A 17,196-nucleotide genomic window follows, 5' to 3' on the forward strand; every position below is an offset into this window, starting at 1 on the left:
CGTCACCTCCTTTTAGGAACTGCCCCTCCCTCACTCTATGTAATTCTAGTGAGGTTGTTACACCTTACCTGCCACAGGGTGGGTTGATGACCCAGGTTAGCCAAAGTGCCCCATTCTGGACATAGCAATTGGTCCAACCTTGGCCTATCAGAGTCCTTTGGAGGAAATGATTTGGATGTTGGGGAAAAGAGTTATTTCTTCTGGATTACTAGCTGGATGGATATGAAAGTCTGGAGTTGCCAGTGGCCATCTTTGTCAACATGTAATGAGACTCAACAAAGAGGAAAATAGAACAACATCCATAACCTCTACTGATATTGATTAATAAACTTCCAGACCTCATCTAATTTAAGTACTCGCTTGACTCAAATTTTGGCAATTTATCAGGTAACCTGGAACCAAATGATGCACTAGGTCAACCAGGTTTTCTCTCAAAACCTGTGTTTTGTTAATTACAAAACACAGAAAATACTGAACAGTTAACATAAAGTAAAAGGCCATGAGACAGCACTGGAGCTCTATAGGGTAATGGAAAGACAGAATTGTAAAGGAAAAAACAAGCAGACAGAGCAGATGTTCTGCAGATGTCCCACGAGAGAGAAAAGGAGTCATATATCTCTAGCACTGCTTAGATCCCTTATAGTTTTCCAGTACTAGATGCATATAAGATAGGAATGGTTCATTCATTTGAAATACATTTACTAAGAGCTTGTAAATGTTTAATATATGTGATCGATTAAATTATAATAGAAAAAGATTCACTTCCTCTTTGTCACCTCCAAGGAAGGAGTTGTATTTCCCTGCCCCTTGACTTTGGCCAATAGGAAGTAAACACATGATGTGAGCAGGGGTTTAAAATGTGTTTCTGTGGTTGGGCTTGCTCTTATACCTCTGCTATCACCATGAGGACTTTAGCCCACTAGTCCAAAGATTAGAGACATATGGACCACATGTGCATCATAGAGATACCCAGGTGACTACAGCCTATGTCAGTCAGCTCCCAGGTGGTCCCCACATGCACCAACAAAACAAATATTAACTGCTGTATGCCACTGTGATGTTGTGGTTCTTACTGAGCAATAACTTACTGATAAAATACACTAAGGACTAGGTGCTATGCGCCATTTAAAGACTGACCTTACTCTCAGGCTTTCCACAGACACTTAACAACATCTACTAAAAACCAATTAACCAGGTCCTATGCTAGATGCAAAGGATATAAACTAATAAAACATCACCTTTTCCCAGGGAGAATGCCCGTTCTAGTAATAAAGAGAGACCCTGATCACATGATCATAAAATAATATAAGGGGCTCACTAGTAGAGTGGGCTGAGGGTTTAACTTAGCCCAGAGGCATTAGGGGTGGCTTCACAGAAGAGTAGTTTGAAATGGAAGTGTGAAGAATGAACAATCATTCACCAAGTAGAGAAGATAAAAAGACTCCAAGCAGGCAGATGTATACCAAAAGTTTCAATGTCAGAACGTGTGGGGAGGTCATGTAACAGCCACAGCTGAAACTTGTCACTGTTCTCATTTAGACCGCAATTTATAATGAACGTAAATGCTGTAGCTTTTACTACACTAAGAATCACTGAAAGCCAGGCATCATGGCATACCCCTGTAATCCCAACTACTCAGGAAGATGAGGTGGGAGGATTGCTTGAGCCCAGGAGTTACCTGCCTGGGCAACAAGTAAGACCCTAGCTCATTTATTTAAAAAAAAAAAAAAAAAAAAAAAAAGGCCGGGCGCGGTGGCTCAAGCCTGTAATCCCAGCACTTTGGGAGGCTGAGAGGGGCGGATCACGAGGTCAGGAGATCGAGACCATCCTGGCTAACACGGTGAAACCCGGTTTCTACTAAAAAAATACAAAAAACTAGCCGGGCGAGGTGGTGGGCGCCTGTAGTCCCAGCTACTCGGGAGGCTGAGGCAGGAGAATGGCTGAGCTGAGATCCAGCCACTGCACTCCAGCCTGGGCAACAGAGCAAGACTCCGTCTCAAAAAAAAAAAAAAAAGAAGTCGGGGGGTGGTGGGCGCGGCAGGCACAGTGGCTCAGGCCTGTAATCCCAGCACTTTGGGAGGCAAGGCAGGTGAATCACCTGAAGTCAAGAGTTCGAGACCAGCCTGGCCAAAATGGCGAAACTCCGTCTCTACTAAAAATACAAAAATTAGCCGGGTGTGATGGTGAGCGCCTGTAATCCCAGTTACTCGGGAGGCTGAGTAAGGGAGAATTGCTTGAACCAGGGAGGCAGAGGCTGCAGTGAGTCAACATTGCACCACTGCACTCCCGCCTGGATGACATAGTAAGACTCTGTATCAAAACAAAACAAAACAAAACAAAAAAAACGGGAGGGGGCCGGGCACTGTGGCTCACGCCTATAATCCCAGCACTTTGGGAAGCCGAGGTGGGTGGATCACCTAAGGTCGGGAGTTCGAGACCAGCCTGACCAACATGGAGAAACCCCGTCTCTACTTTAAAAAAAAAAAAAAAAAAAAAGCCAGGTGTGGTGGTGCATGCCTGTAATCCCAGCTGCTAGGGAGACTGAAGAAGGAGAATCATTTGAACCCGGGAGGCGGAGGTTGCAGTGAGCCGAGATGGCAGCCATTGCACTCCAGTCTGTGCAACAAGAGCGAAACTCCATCTCAAAAAAAAAAGCAGGGGGGCGGGGTGCGAGGAGGAGGGTTGAGTCCAAGATCTCATTTCAGTGGTCACTATTAAAAACAAAAAAAAAAAATCAGATGTTTACTTTATTATAGGTACTTCCTATGATGATCTGTGAGGACATGCATTTTCTTATCCTGTAATACCATTTGTAACAATAGCAAAACCAGATCATTACTGGTCTGGAAAGACTGTCAATGCATCAGCAAATAAATTTTAATTAACTCTGATGATCTACTTAACTCATAACTCCAAAAGCGCTAAAAGACCACTGTATGAAAAGGTGACTCAAGGCAACTGCAAACAAAGTGACCCTCAAAATACTAAAAGCACAATCTCAAGTAAAGTGGCAATAGCTGGGAAACCCTTCCAAACACAACTGTCAGAAATGGAAAAATGTCCTCCTGAGTAAAGCTTTAGGCAGAAAACTTCAGGCAGAGGCATAACACTGGTATGTAAAAACAATAACCAGACTTAAATTAACTTCAAGAAGTGAGCGAAGAATGTGAGTGATCATAAATCAGAACTTCCGTCAAGCTTGCACGAGAGAAGTTCTAAGTAACAGCAGAAACTTTGAAGTACCAGAAGATACCATCATTCAACAAACGAACACATTTTGACTAAACCACTTTGGACACGGAGAATCTCGCTGATCACTTCAAACTACAAGATAATCATTGAACTTTGAGACCTCGGTGGGAGAGGAGGTCAGCTCTTCCTACTCCTTGCACGCTCCGCTGTACGGAAGATGCCAAGGGAACGCGTGCCGCGTCTCAGTCCCGGCACAGTCAACCACGCTGGGCAAAAGACGGGGCCAGAGGGTGCAGAAGAACATCAGTAACTAGAACCAGCCTGGGAGTTAAGCTAGAAGAAACCTGGGGAAGGAGGCAAAACAGAAGCAGGAAAAGAGCAGTGGGGAGCGGCGGGCGCACCGGAGACTGGCGAGAAGGGGAAAAGTCCCCCAGACGCACAAAAATGTACAGAAGGGGTTCCTCTACTTCGATCTGAGTTTCCCAGGAGCTCAGCCTTGGCTGTCTTCCTCCTCATCCAACCCCACCTATTCCTCCTCTTGGATGGGACACTTAGGTGAAGCGAGGGGGAGCTTCGCAGGTGGCTCCCGGCAAACTGAGAAGGGACTCCCAGAACTGCCAAGAGGAAAGAGCTGCGAACGGTCGCTCCCCCGGTACGTGAGAGGGGAGTGACCAGAGGCAAAGGTGAGGCGAGCAGGTTCTCCCCTACCTGCCGCAGGAGCTTCCACCGGGCGGCTCCCAGGGGCGCCGAGACTACGGGCCCCCGAGTGGTGCAGCCAACTGCCGGACGGCCGCCCGCTGCTCTCGCAGTCTCACCGGCCCCAGCGTCCGCGACCCGCGACTCCATCTCACTGGAGCCTTCCATACCCGGAGGTGCCGCCACCGCAGCTCGTCCCCTGCCAGGACCTGCTAACTTCTTCCCCGTCAGGACCTGTGACGCCCGCCCCCCGCCCCCCCCCCCACCGCAACGACCCAGGCATGCGCGCCCTCCCCGAATTCCGCATTTCCGGTACTCGCATCTCCTTGGCAACCAGGGCCGCGCTGTCACGTCATTGCACCATTTTGCTGGTAGCCATCTTGAGTGAGGGCGGACCAGAGGGTTAGAGAAATGTGGCAGGGCTACTGGAACGCTGTTCCTCATTGTCTTAGTCTTCTCTGCTTCATCTCGAGCTCAGACGACTAGCAAAGAACAAAGAGTCTTATATATTTTGAGACTAAAGAACCCAGGAACGCCAGAAGAATCCTTGACCACAACAAAGATGGCGAAATCTGCCTGTTGCTCGTGGTAGACTGAGGTTACGTAGCTCGGCGTGCTGCAAACCAGCTCTAGGCGGCTCTGGGTAGGTTGTCGTTCTGTGGGCTGCGGAACGCAGACTTCGGCTGGACGTGCCTGCGGTGACATCTGCTCCTCTCTGAGAGCTTCAGGTTCTCCGGCCTGCCTTCACTGGTTTGTGTCCAGAGCCGGACTGATTCTCTCAATTTGCGTATGTATGGGGAGTGTACTGGTCTCTTCCCTTCTCCCCTTCCTCCCCACACCCAGCCACCCACCCCTCAGTCCCCAGGTCCTCGCTTTTTGACTCATGGCCCAGCACTGCGTGCGTGTCACCTGGTCCCTCTCCCTGTTGCATTCAGATCGCCTCATCCCTGGGGTGGAGAGTTGCATGGGGAAAACGAATAGGTTCTCCCGAGAACACCCGTTTATCTACCCCACCCCCATCCTAGCCTTGCATACTGTCTTCTCCTTGAGGATGAAGGATGGATAAAGGCTGTGGGGACGTGGTGATGTAGGACCTTTGCAGGCCCTTGTTATTCGGGTCTTTTTTCCCCCTTTTTTTTTTTTTTTTTTTTTTTTACTAATGTCGGCTAGTAAACTAGTGTTGCTTCTCTACCCCCAATCACCCATTATTTTGCTGCGACATGGAAAGGGATTAAAGGGGGCGGGGGCGTCGTAGCGCATCTGATCTATGGTAAATTTGACGCAGCCTTCTACCTTTGATACCAGGGGCTATTTTGTGGAAGACGTCCATAATGACGTTCAGCTGTGTGCAATAGACCTAGATTATTCCTGACGTAAATCACAGCAACTGCCATTTATTGAGTGGTCACTACGTGCCAGGCACTGTATGGTCTTAACATTAAACTGCCTCATTTTGTTTTTACAACAACCACCCTAGAAGGTAAATGGTGTCATTTCATTTTTGCAGATAAGGAAACTGAGGCCCAGAGACACAGTTAAGTGTTGGAGCTAAGACCTCAACCCAGGTCTCTCTGACTCTTAACTACTTATTAGCTCTCAAGGTTAATAAAAGCTACCTCCTGACAAACCAGAGATGGCCTCACATTTTATTCGTGCATCTTGCAGGGTTTTTTTGTTGTTTTTAATTAAAGCACTAAATACCTTTTTAACGTTAAAATCCATAGTTGAGTTTTCCAATTTTTGGAACCAAAACAAATTGGAATTTTTGCTATATAGCTTACTGTCCAAGTGACCTGGAACAGTTGCTTAGAACCTCCCACAGCCACAGTTTGGCAACTTGTAAAATGTGCATTGTAGTATCTAATTTATCAAGTCCATATAAAATTTAAATTACACAAGATAAAAGCACCTGGCACTTAGTTAACACTCAACAATAATTAATCTTCCCTCCCCCACCTTTATTAAATAATTAGGCTTTTCCAGTTTATCTTCCACATACATACCAAAGATATGTTCATAATTATGTAAGACCAAAGGCTTTTTACCTTTTACAGCCCTGAGTTCCTGAGATATCCCATTAAGTCTGTGTACTTATTTGCAAATTTTTATTTTGTTTCTTGTTTTGTTTTTTGTTTTAGTTTGCCCCTATGTGTGCCAGAATCAGTGCTGCATAGTTTGAGCCTGATAGGATTAATTTTACAAATGAGACATTTAAGTCACATCTGCCAAGAAGTATGATTTGAATGAAACTTTAACTTACACACGTTTTTAGATTTAGTTAGCCTAAGTTATCAGCTGTCTGAAGTTACTCATAACCTAAGCGGGGCATGGCCCTGAAAAGGAGCAATGAGAACTGCTGATCTTAGATACTCTGAGAACCCACTACTCTGTAATCATACCTATAAAGTCATTCGTGTGCTGGCAGCCCCAAAAGGAGCATAAACCAGGGACTTTGGTATCATGCAGCAGAAGACCAAATTATTTCTCCAAGCTTTGAAGTATAGTATTCCTCACCTTGGAAAATGCATGCAGAAACAGCATTTGAATCACTATAACTTCGCTGATCATTATTACAATAGAATAAAATTGAAAAAATATCACCTAACCAAGTGTCTTCAGAATAAACCCAAGATATCAGAGTTAGCAAGAAACATCCCAAGTCGGAGCTTCTCATGTAAGGTATGGACTGTTTAAGTTAACCTATTTGTAGGTCATTAAGATTAATTTTAGTTTAAAAATAAAGAATGGGTAGAACATCAGAGCTACTAATTTTCTCAGTAATTCTAACTTGATTTTTCAAATTTTCAAGTCTCAGTTGTCTCTAGTCAAATGTAAGTATAAACGAGTATATCCATCAAGGCAGGCAGATCACCTGAGGTCAGGAGTTCGAGGCCAACCTGGCCAAATAGTAAAACCCTGTCTCTACTAAAAATACAAAAATTAATCGGGCGTCATGGCACCCACCTGTAATCCCAGCTAGTTGGGAGGCTGAGGCAGGAGAATCTCTTGAACCAGGGAGGCAGTGGTTGCGGTGAGCTGAGATCACACCACAGCAGTCCAGCCTGGGTGACAGGGAGACTCTGTCTCAAAAAAAAAAAAAAAAAAAGAAGAGTGTATACATATATTTGTAGGGCTCTAATGTAATATATAAAAATGTAGGTTTATATAAAATGATTCACCTTAGGACTTCCTTAGTATGCCTGCCAGTGCATTTCAAAGTATAATTCAGCCTTCTAAAATTTCAAGAACACTACATTATAGCTCTTAATAAAATCTCATGATATGCCCATTGTTTTATGAATCACGAATCAGTACACTTCAGTAAAGGCCATGAATTGTGTTTTATTTCTCTGTAAAAAAATGAAAACCAGTCTTGCGTTTTTGACCACTTGAGTCCTTCAGGAAGACACTGTCGGAGTGTTGTACTTCTGCCAGACCCCAAGCTGTGGGCGTGAACTCAACCTTGAGGACCCGACTGCCCTTATATAGAGAGTGACCACGTATCCACTTATGCCTGGGACAGCTCCAGCCTACACCTGTTGTCCCTGTGTAATTATTAATAGTGTCCCCTTTCCTCTCAAATATGTCCTGGTTTGGATGGTAAATTATATGGTCATCCTACTTACTTGAGATTAAATTATCTAATTGTGCTGCTGCTGCTTTGACTTCCCTCTCCTACCTTTTACTTCTTGTGTTCCTTAGGTTCCTTAATGATATTTGGGGGTGGTGTTCTTGCAATAATTTCACATATTTATGATTTTAATATATTTTTTATTTTTTTATTTTAATTTCTGGTTTTGTCGCATACTGATTCTTCTTTTAGTCTGTTTTGACTTCCTCCTTTCTTTGGATAAAATATATGTATAACAAAATTTTTCCACTTGATCCATTTTAAAGTATGCAATTCAGTGGCTTAGCATAATGCTTTCAAAGTTCATCTGTGTTGTATGCATGTATCATAACTTCATTTCTTTTTATAGTTGAATAATATTCCTTTGTATGTATAAACCACATTTTGTTTATCCATTCTTCTATTGATGGACACTTGGGCAGATTCTTCTCATTTTAGAAACTTTTTAATCTAATTTTACTCAGTTTTTCTAGTTTTTGTTCAATTTTTGCACTTATCTTAGCTGATACCTATTTAGGTGTTGTGTGTGTGTCTCTTTTGCTTTTAACTTTTTATATGTTAGCCCTCTAGTCTTCCTAGACTTTTACCCTTTATGTTTTAGTCTTTGAAATTCTTTTCCTTTTCATAGTGTCTTGCCTTAGTTTAGCACTTAATTACTCATTTAGAAATTCTTTATATCTTCTTTTTATTTCATTTTTGTGGTTTTTGTACATCTTTCCTACTTTAGAAAGAAAATTTTTAATTTCACCTATTGAACTTTATTTTGCATTGTGTTTAGAACATTTTGTCATGTTGTACTTTGTCTTAACTCAGTGTATAAATAGTAGGCAGGAATTACCATCAGAGTAACAGCTGTGATGTTAGCTCACGTTGTAAATGGAAGGTTGACTATTTTTTCCCTCCATTTGTCCCTGAAGCAACTTTTCAGTTCTCTTTTATAGATTCCCACTACCTGGAAACTTTAACCTGACTCAGTGACTCCAAGTATTCATAGTTCTTTTAGTAGTTCCTTTACCTGAGACAGTGATCCTGCTTTCGCATGTCATGTATCAACCATTCCCTCTATGAGAAATGATGTAATATAAAAGCCATGGTCTTCATCTTTTTTGATGACTGAGACCTGGGGAAGCTTTATAAATGTCCCTGCAGCTGTGAAAACACCTGTAGACAAGAATGCACATTTCCTTCTTTCAGCAAGCATTCACTGAGTTCCAACTCTATCCGCTTTTATAGGGTGCAATAAAGTAGAAAAAGTAGTTAATGCTTTTATGTAAATTAAAATATATCTGTTTAAAGAGCTATTACCTAATATAAGTTAAGGAACAGAAAGTAGCATGTGTAATGGGAATGCTAGAAGGCAAAAGATCTAGCCATGATTGGTGTGACTGTGAACTAATCAGGACTCTTAATCTTCCTGACTGAAAAAAATAGGGAGTTCTGATCAGGCATAGTGGCTCACACCAGTAATACCAGAACACTGGGAGGCCAAGGTGAGCAGATTGTCCGAGCTCAGGAATTTGAGACCAGCCTTGGCAACATGGCAAAACCCCATCTCTACCAAAAAGACTAAAAATTAGCTGGGCATGGTGGCTCACGCCTGTAATCCCAGCTACTTGGAAGGCTGAGGTGGGAGGGTTGATTGAGCCTTGGAGGTTGAGTCTGCAGTGAGGTTGAGGCACAGTAAGATTGTGCCACTGCATTTTAGCCTGGGTGACACAGGGATACCCTGTCTCAAAAAAAAAAAAAAAAAAGCAAGTTTCAACTTGTCATTCTCTGGAAAGTCTTCCAGGTGCTAAAATTTCATGATTCTATACCTCTGTCTTCTTACCGTAGCAACAAATTATTGCCTATAAGTTTGGGGACTCTTCAGTATCAACTGCTGCAGTCTAACTGTATATCAGAAATCCTGGGGAGCTTTTTTAGAAATGCGGATTCCTGGATCTCACCTCACATCTGCATAATGAAAATCTCTATGGTTGAGGCCTACAGATCTGTTTTTTGTTTGTTTGAGACGGAGTCTTGTTTTGTCGCCCAGGCTGGAGTGCAATGGCGTGATCTCGGCTCACTGCAACCTCCGCCTCCTGGATTCAGGCAATTCTCCTGCCTCAGCTTCCAAGTAGCTGGGATTACAGGCGTCCACCACCATGCCCGGCTAATTTTTTTTTTGTATTTTTTAGTAGAGATGGGGTTTCACCATGTTGGTCAGGCTGGTCTCGAACTTCTGACTTCAGGTGATCCACCCACCTTGGCCTCCCAAAATGCTGGGATTACAGGCATGAGCCACCATGCCCGGCCCCAGATCTGTTTTTTTGAAGTTAGTAATTCTGGAACTCACAGCTTGACTGACAGTGGACCTGTATTTAGAAACTGGAAATGTTTGATGATCAAGTGTTGCTGATCTAAACCTTATTGAATTCATTCAGTTCTACAGTTCTTATTGGCAAGTACCTCAGCTTTCCATTTTACATTAGCCAGATGGCAAGATGAACTTACTCCATTATACTTACAAGCCAGCTAGTGATATTCAAAGACTAGCATCCATCCAGATATCACATTTCTTTATCTTCCACATCATCCTGCTCTGCTCTGCCTACGAAAATAATTCCCAAAATCTTTAATAGTGATAATTTGAACAAGATACAAAAAAGAAATTGAATAATTAAGACAGAAGACTAAATCCTTTGGTCAAACATGTCATTTGCCTATTTCTATAATAGAGATTAGCAGCTTCTGCAATAGTCTCATATACATACATACATATATATACACACACATATATATACACACACACATATATATATACACACATATATATACAGGGTATCTTGTTTTTTTCTTAAATCAGTTTCCTCAGGTTGAAAAGCTCTTAAATAGATTGGTTGACAGCTGGCTTCTTCACTATGATCTGTGACTTGTAAGAACCACTGGTTATAACTAGTAAGTTCAAAACATTGTCAGGAAAGAAGGAGGAAAGAAAAATTTTAAAAGAAAACTCAGGAATGCCAGAAAGAAAAATAAATGGTAGTCTCATTAATTTTTCATAATAATTCATAATAATTCATTTCATAATTCATAATAATTCAGAGTGGGACTACCTTACAGGTACAACTTCATTATTAGTTACTTCTTCACATTCCATTTATTCTTTAACCTGCTTGGGTCTGGCTTCCACTCCTTCCTTAAAACTTTTGTCAGTGTCACCCCAAGGTGTTACATATTTTAACCCAGTGGTTGTTTTTCTTTCATCCTCTTGAATAAGCTCTCTCAGCCAGTTGGACATATTTGACCATTTCCTCCTTGGAAGACTCTTCTCCTTGGGCTTTATGACTCCACCTTTATCTGACTTTTCTCTTACCTTAGAAGCTTATTCTCCTCAGTCTGCTTTTCAAACTTTTCCTCCATTTGACCTCTAAATTTGGAGGTTTCTCAGCACTTGGTCCTGGTCCTTTTTCTCTCTTCAATTTCTTCCTAAATAATCTTATCCATAGCCGTGGATTGAAGGGACATAGCAGCCACTGTCATCATCCCAGAATCCCCTCTGAGCTACACAGTATTTTGCTGCTTACCTAACAATCTCCAGGTGGACGTTTCACTGACTTCTCAAACAAACTATCTACAATTGAACTTTACTTCTCCAGCCCCGATTCAGCTCTTCTTTATTTCATTGCTATTTACTCATTTGTTCAAGCTAGAACACTGCTGTCCTGCCATCATGTCCATTAACAGTGTATCCCTAACTAGCTTTGTGATCTTTGCCATGTCTCCATACCACCAAGTCTACTGCTTTAATCAGTTTGTCTCATCCAAACAATTCATAATCAGTAAATCACTAATTTGATGGTCTAGTTATAACCTAATGTTTATACACCCCAAATTATGTATACCATCATGTCATCATGTTTAACATATTTTCAGAAACATATATTAACCAAAATATATATTGAACCTGTCCATATTTCTCCATCTCTACCATCATCACTCTAGCTATCTTTTACTTGGACCACTGGTAAAGACTCCTAACCAGGCTCTTGGCTTTCCCTCTTGTTCCTTTCCAACCCATTTTCCATATCATCAGAAAAATGATCTTAAAATATAAATTAAATCATGTCACTTCCCAAATTAAAACTTTCCAAAACTTATTACGGAAACTTTTATTACAGAAACTTAAAATCCAGTCTCCTAATCATGTCTCCTAAGGCCATGTACAATCTCACCCCTCTCTCATTTCATGCCAAATTGCCCCCATTTACTTTGGGTAGGCCTCAATGGTCATCTCCCAGATTGAAGAACATGACTCTTTCCCATCTATCTTAGGGCCTTTGTGTACTATTCCTTAATCCTATTCACCACTACTTGATTAGTTCCTTCTCCTATTTTAGGTCTTGATTAAATGTTACCTGCTGAGAAGTTACTTTGGTTACTATGGTCAGAATTGCCCTTCTTAGGAGGTAACATTTAATCAAGATCTAAAGTAAGAGAAGGAATTAGGCAGAGGGAGCAGCATGTGGAAAAGCTCAGAATTGAGGAGGACATCACTACAATTAGAAGAGCCAAAATGGTCAAAGATGGCCAGGCACGGTGGCTCATACCTGTAATCCCAGCACTTTGGGAGGCCGAGGCAGGTGGATCATTTGAGGTCAGGAATTCCGGACCAGCTTGGCCAACACGGTGAAACCATCTTAGTGAAACCATGGACTTATTTCACAGTCATGTATGTAACCTTACTGATATTCAGATCTTGTATCTTCTAAAAATACAAAAATTAGCCAGGCTTGGTGGTGTGCACCTATAACTCCAGCTACACAGGAGGCTGAGGCAGGAGAGGCTGAGGAAGGAGAATCACTTGAACCCAGGAGGCAGTGATTGCAGTGAGCCAAGATCGCACCACTGCACTCCAGCCTGGGCGACAGAGTGAGACTCTGTCTCAAGAAAACAAACAAAACAAAATGGTCGAAGATGAGCCAAAAGAGGCAAACCAGGCGGGATCATGTATAGGTAGTTTTGTATATCTTGCACAAAGTTTGAGCTGGATCCTTTTAAACAATAGTATGTTATTGAAAAATGTCGGGACAATCAGATTTGCATTTTAGAAGAATCACTCTGACAGAATAGAGAATAAATTGGAAGTAGGAAGCCTTGTCGGAAACTCAGATGAGTGAAGATGAGAGTCTTTACAGGGTGATTGCTTTTTTTTTTTTTTTTTTGGAGACAGTGTCTCACTCTGTCACCCAGTCTGTAGTGCACTGGCACAGCCTCAGCTCACTGCAACCTCCCAGGCTCAAGTGATTCTTGTGCCTTAGCCTCCTGAGCAGCTGGGATTATAGGCATGTGCCACCACACACAGCTAATTTTTTTATATTTTTAGTAGAGATAGGGTTTTGCCATGTTGGCTAGGCTGGTCTGGAACCCCAGCCTCAAGTGATGCACCTACCTCGGCTCTCGAAGTGCTGGGATTACAGGCGTGAGCCACCGCACCTGGCCCTGATTACATTTTATTTGAGGCATCTTAATGGAAGACTAGAAGAACTTGAGTGATAATTCCTCATCTCTTTGGATTCTAAAATCCAAAAGCCTCTTAGAAAACAAACGATTTTTTTTAACTGATTGGAGAATATTGAGAATGGGCAAAACCTGACCTAAACTGACACAAAGCTATTATGATCTTTATTTATCCCAATCAGTAGATGTTTAGCTCTAAAATGTTACTGCATTTGATTACAGAGTGTTGTTCCCCTGTAAACTGAGATAAGGTACCCAGTTAACATTCCAAAAATCTCAAAATTCTAAAACACATCTGGTTTATCTTTATGTTTCAGATGGACTTATTTCACAGTCATGTATGTAACCTTACTGATACTCAGATCTTAAGGATGAAGAAGGCCAGGCGTGGTGTCTCACGCCTATAATCCTAGCACTTTGGGAGGCTGAGGCGGGTAGATCACCTGAGGTCAGGAGTTCAAGACCAGCCTGACCAACATGGCGGAACCCCATGGCTACTGAAAATACAAAAAAATTTAGCCAGGCCTGGTGGCACACACCTGTAATCCCAGCTACTCGGGAGGCTGAGGAAGGAGAATCACTTGAACCCGGGAGGTGGAGATTGCAGTGATCCAAGATGGTGCCGCTGCACTCCAGCCTGGTGCAGTGGGAGCGAGACTCCATCTCAAAAAAAAAAAAAAAAAGATGAAGAAGTAGAAAGGATAAATGTAACTCACTAGTAAAGTGGAGATTTTAGTAGCAGTTGGATATTTGAGTCTGGAATTTGGGGAGAGTTGTTACATATGGATAGAAGTTGAAGCCATAGGAGTCATATCACTATATTTACCTCTCTGCTATTACTACATCATTTTAAACTTTTTCTGTCTCCCCATTATTTTGGGAGGTCCTTAAAGACAAGAATTTTATAATACACATCTTGCCAGCACATAACATAATGACTGCCACATCGTAGATAAGCAATAAGTGTTTATAGAATGAATTAATAGTTAATGAATTTTTTTTCATATAACCATAAATTTTATTGCTAGAAAACATATCCCAGAAATCATCCCATCTGAGCTCTTTCTTTAGGCCTTTGATACTTTTTTTTTTTTTTTTTTTTTTTTTTAAAGGCAGGGCCTCACTCTGTTGCTCAGGCTGGAGTGCAGAGGCACAAACATGACTCACTGCAGCCTCAACCTCCTGGGCTCATGCTCTCTTACTGCCTTAGCTCCCAAGCAACTGAGACCACAACCATGCCCAGCTAATTTTTTTATTTATTTTTATTTTTATTTTTTGGTGGAGACAGGGTCTCACTTTGTTTTGTGGGCTGGTCTCAAACTCCTAGGCTCAGGTAATCCTCCTGCCTCAGCCTCCCAGAGTGCTGGGATGACATGCGTGAGCCACCATGCCCAGCCCTATGACCCATTATGAGTTCATTTTGTTTACAGTGTAACGGATTGGGGTACAACTTTATTATTTTGCTTGTGGATATCCATTGTCTGAACAACATTTGTTGAAAAGACTGTTCTTTTTCCATTGAATTGTCTTGGTATCCTTTCTGAAAATCAACTGACCATAAATTCGATGGTTTATTTCTGGACTCTAACTTTTATCTCATTTTTCTATATGTCTGTCCTTAGGCCAGTATTACACATTTAATTACTATAGCTTTGTAATAAGTTGATTTATTTATTTATTTATTTTTGAGACAGAGTCTCGCTCTGTTGCCCAGGTTGGAGTGCAGTAGTACCTTCTCAGGTCACTGCAACCTCTGCCTCCCAGATTCAAGCAATTCTCCTGCCAAGGTCCCCTGAGTAGTTGGGATTACAGCTGCCTACCACCATGCCCAGCTAATTTTTTCTATTTTTAGTAGACACGGGGTTTCACCATGTTGACCAGGCTGGTCTCAAACTCCTGACCTCAGGGTAATCTGCCCGACTTGGCCTGCCAAAGTGCTGGGATTATAGGCATGAGCCCCTGCGCCCAGCCTATAATAAGTTTTAAAATCAGGAAGTATGTGAATTCTTTCTAAACAAATGAAGAAACTAAAGCCACAGAGTCTAAAGTTAAGTAAGAAAACTAGTAGAGTCAGAAGTAGATGTAAGGTAGCCTAATTCACAGTACCTTTCTTTTTTAATATCTTGTAGTACAAGTAGAGCATTCCTAATCCAAAATCCGAAATGCTCTAAAATCCAAAACTTTTTTTTTTGTTTAAATAGAGACAGAGTCTTGCTGTGTTGCCCGGGTTGGTCTCAAGCTCCTGGGCTCAAGCAGTCCTCCTGCCTCAGCTTCCATAAGTACTGGGATTACAGGCGTGAGCTGCCACTCTTGGCCAGTGAGCATCTTTTCTTATGTTTATTGATCCTGTTGGGTTTTCTTCTTGAATGCCTATTCTTTTCTTTTGATCATTTTTTTTTTATTATACTTTAAGTTCTAGGGTACATGTGCACAACGTGCAGGTTTGTTACATATGTGTACATGTGCCATGTTGGTGTGCTGCACCCATTAACTCGTCATTTACATTAGATATATCTCCTAATGCTATCCCTCCCCCGTCCCCCCATCCCACAACAGGCCCCGGTGTGTGATGTTCCCCTTCCTGTGTCCAAGTGTTCTCATTGTTCATTTCCCACCTATGAGTGAGAACATGTGGTGTTTAGTTTTCTGTTCTTGTGATAGTTTGCTGAGAATGATGGTTTCCAACTGCATCCGTGTCCCTACAAAGGTCATGAACTCATCCTTTTTTATGGCTGTGTAGTATTCTATGGTGTATATGTGCCATGTTAATCCACTCTGTCATTGATGGACATTTGGGTTGGTTCCAAGTCTTTGCTATTGTGAATAGTGCTGCAGTAAACATATGTGTGCATGTGTCTTTATAGCAGCATGATTTATAATCCTTTGGGTATATACCGAGTAATGGGATGGCTAGGTCAAATGGTATTTCTAGTTCTAGATCCTTGAGGAATCGCCACACTGTCTTCCACAATGGTTGAACTAGTTTATAGTCTCACCAACAGTGTAAAAGTGTTCCTCTTTCTCCACATCCTCACCAGCACCTGTTGTTTCCTGATTTTTAATGATCGCAATTCTAATTGGTGTGAGATGGTATCTCATTATGGTTTTGATTTGCATTTCTCTGATGGCCAGTGATGATGAGCATTTTTTCATGTGTCTGTTGGCTGCATAAATGTCTTCTTTTGAGAAGTGTCTATTCATATCATTTGCCCACTTTTTGATGGGGCTGGTTTTTTCTTGTAAATTTGAGTTATTTGGAGGTTCTGGATATTAGCCCTTTGTCAGATGAGTAGATTGCAAAAATTTTCTCCCATTCTGTAGGTTGCCTGTTCACTCTGATGGTAGTTTCTTTTGCTGTGCAGAAGCTCTTTAGTTTAATTAGATCCCATTTGTCAATTTTGGCTTTTGTTGCCATTGCTTTTGGTGTTTTAGACATGAAGTCCTTGCCCATGCCTATGTCCTGAATGGTATTACCTAGGTTTTCTTCTAGGGTTTTTATAGTTTTAGGTCTAACATTTAAATCTCTAATCCATCTTGAATTAATTTTTGTATAAGGTGTAAGGAAGAGATCCAGTTTCAGCTTTCTACATTATGGCTAGCCAGTTTTCCCAGCACCATTTATTAAATAGGGAATCCTTTCCCCATTTCTTGTTTTTGTCAGGTTTGTCAAAGATCAGAAGGTTGTAGATGTGTGGTATTATTTCTGAGGGCTCTGTTCCATTGGTATATATCTCTGTTTTGGTACCGGTACCATGCTGTTTTGGTTACTGTAGCCTTATAGTATAGTTTGAAGTCAGGTGGTGTGATGCATCCAGCTTTGTTCTTTTGGCTTAGGATTGTCTTGGCAATGCGGGCTCTTTTTCGGTTCGATATGAACTTCAAAGTAGTTTTTTCCAATTCTGTGAAGAAAGTCGTTGGTAGCTTAATGGGGATGGCATTGATTCTATAAATTACCTTGGGCAGTATGGCCATTTTCAGTATATGAATTCTTCTTATCCATGAGCATGGAATGTTCTTCCGTTTGTTTGTGTCCTCTTTTATTTCACTGAGCAGTGGTTTGTAGTTCTCCTTGAAGAGGTCCTTCACATCCCTTGTAAGTTGGATTCCTAGGTATTTTATTCTATTTGAAGTAATTGTGAATGGGAGTTCACTCATGATTTGGCTCTCTGTTATTGGTG

General features: G+C 41.7%; 2 protein-coding genes across 29 annotated transcripts in view; one reads left to right on the forward strand and one right to left on the reverse strand.

Annotated features, from left to right (window-relative positions):
- The window catches only part of CAMKMT (calmodulin-lysine N-methyltransferase), a 407,800-nt gene extending 403,698 nt beyond the window's left edge, over positions 1-4,102 (reverse strand). For all 3 annotated transcript variants that reach the window (XM_077959637.1, XM_001112368.5, XM_028831702.2), the window contains exon 1: positions 3,901-4,102. In XM_077959637.1, coding sequence (XP_077815763.1) covers positions 3,901-4,056 — 156 coding nt within the window. In that variant the 5' untranslated portion in view covers positions 4,057-4,102. The remainder of the gene's footprint in view (positions 1-3,900) is intronic.
- A 147-nt stretch (positions 4,103-4,249) lies between these two features.
- The window catches only part of PREPL (prolyl endopeptidase like), a 51,859-nt gene continuing 38,912 nt past the window's right edge, over positions 4,250-17,196 (forward strand). For 4 of the 26 annotated variants that reach the window (XM_001111999.5, XM_028831604.2, XM_028831598.2 and 1 more), the window contains exons 1-2: positions 4,561-4,675; positions 6,027-6,567. In XM_001111999.5, the coding sequence (XP_001111999.3) occupies positions 6,349-6,567 (219 nt within the window). In that variant the 5' untranslated portion in view covers positions 4,561-4,675; positions 6,027-6,348. 26 annotated transcript variants of the gene reach the window in all.

The sequence above is a fragment of the Macaca mulatta genome, chromosome 13, assembly GCF_049350105.2.
Source record: "Macaca mulatta isolate MMU2019108-1 chromosome 13, T2T-MMU8v2.0, whole genome shotgun sequence".
In the NCBI taxonomy this organism is placed as follows: domain Eukaryota; kingdom Metazoa; phylum Chordata; class Mammalia; order Primates; family Cercopithecidae; genus Macaca; species Macaca mulatta.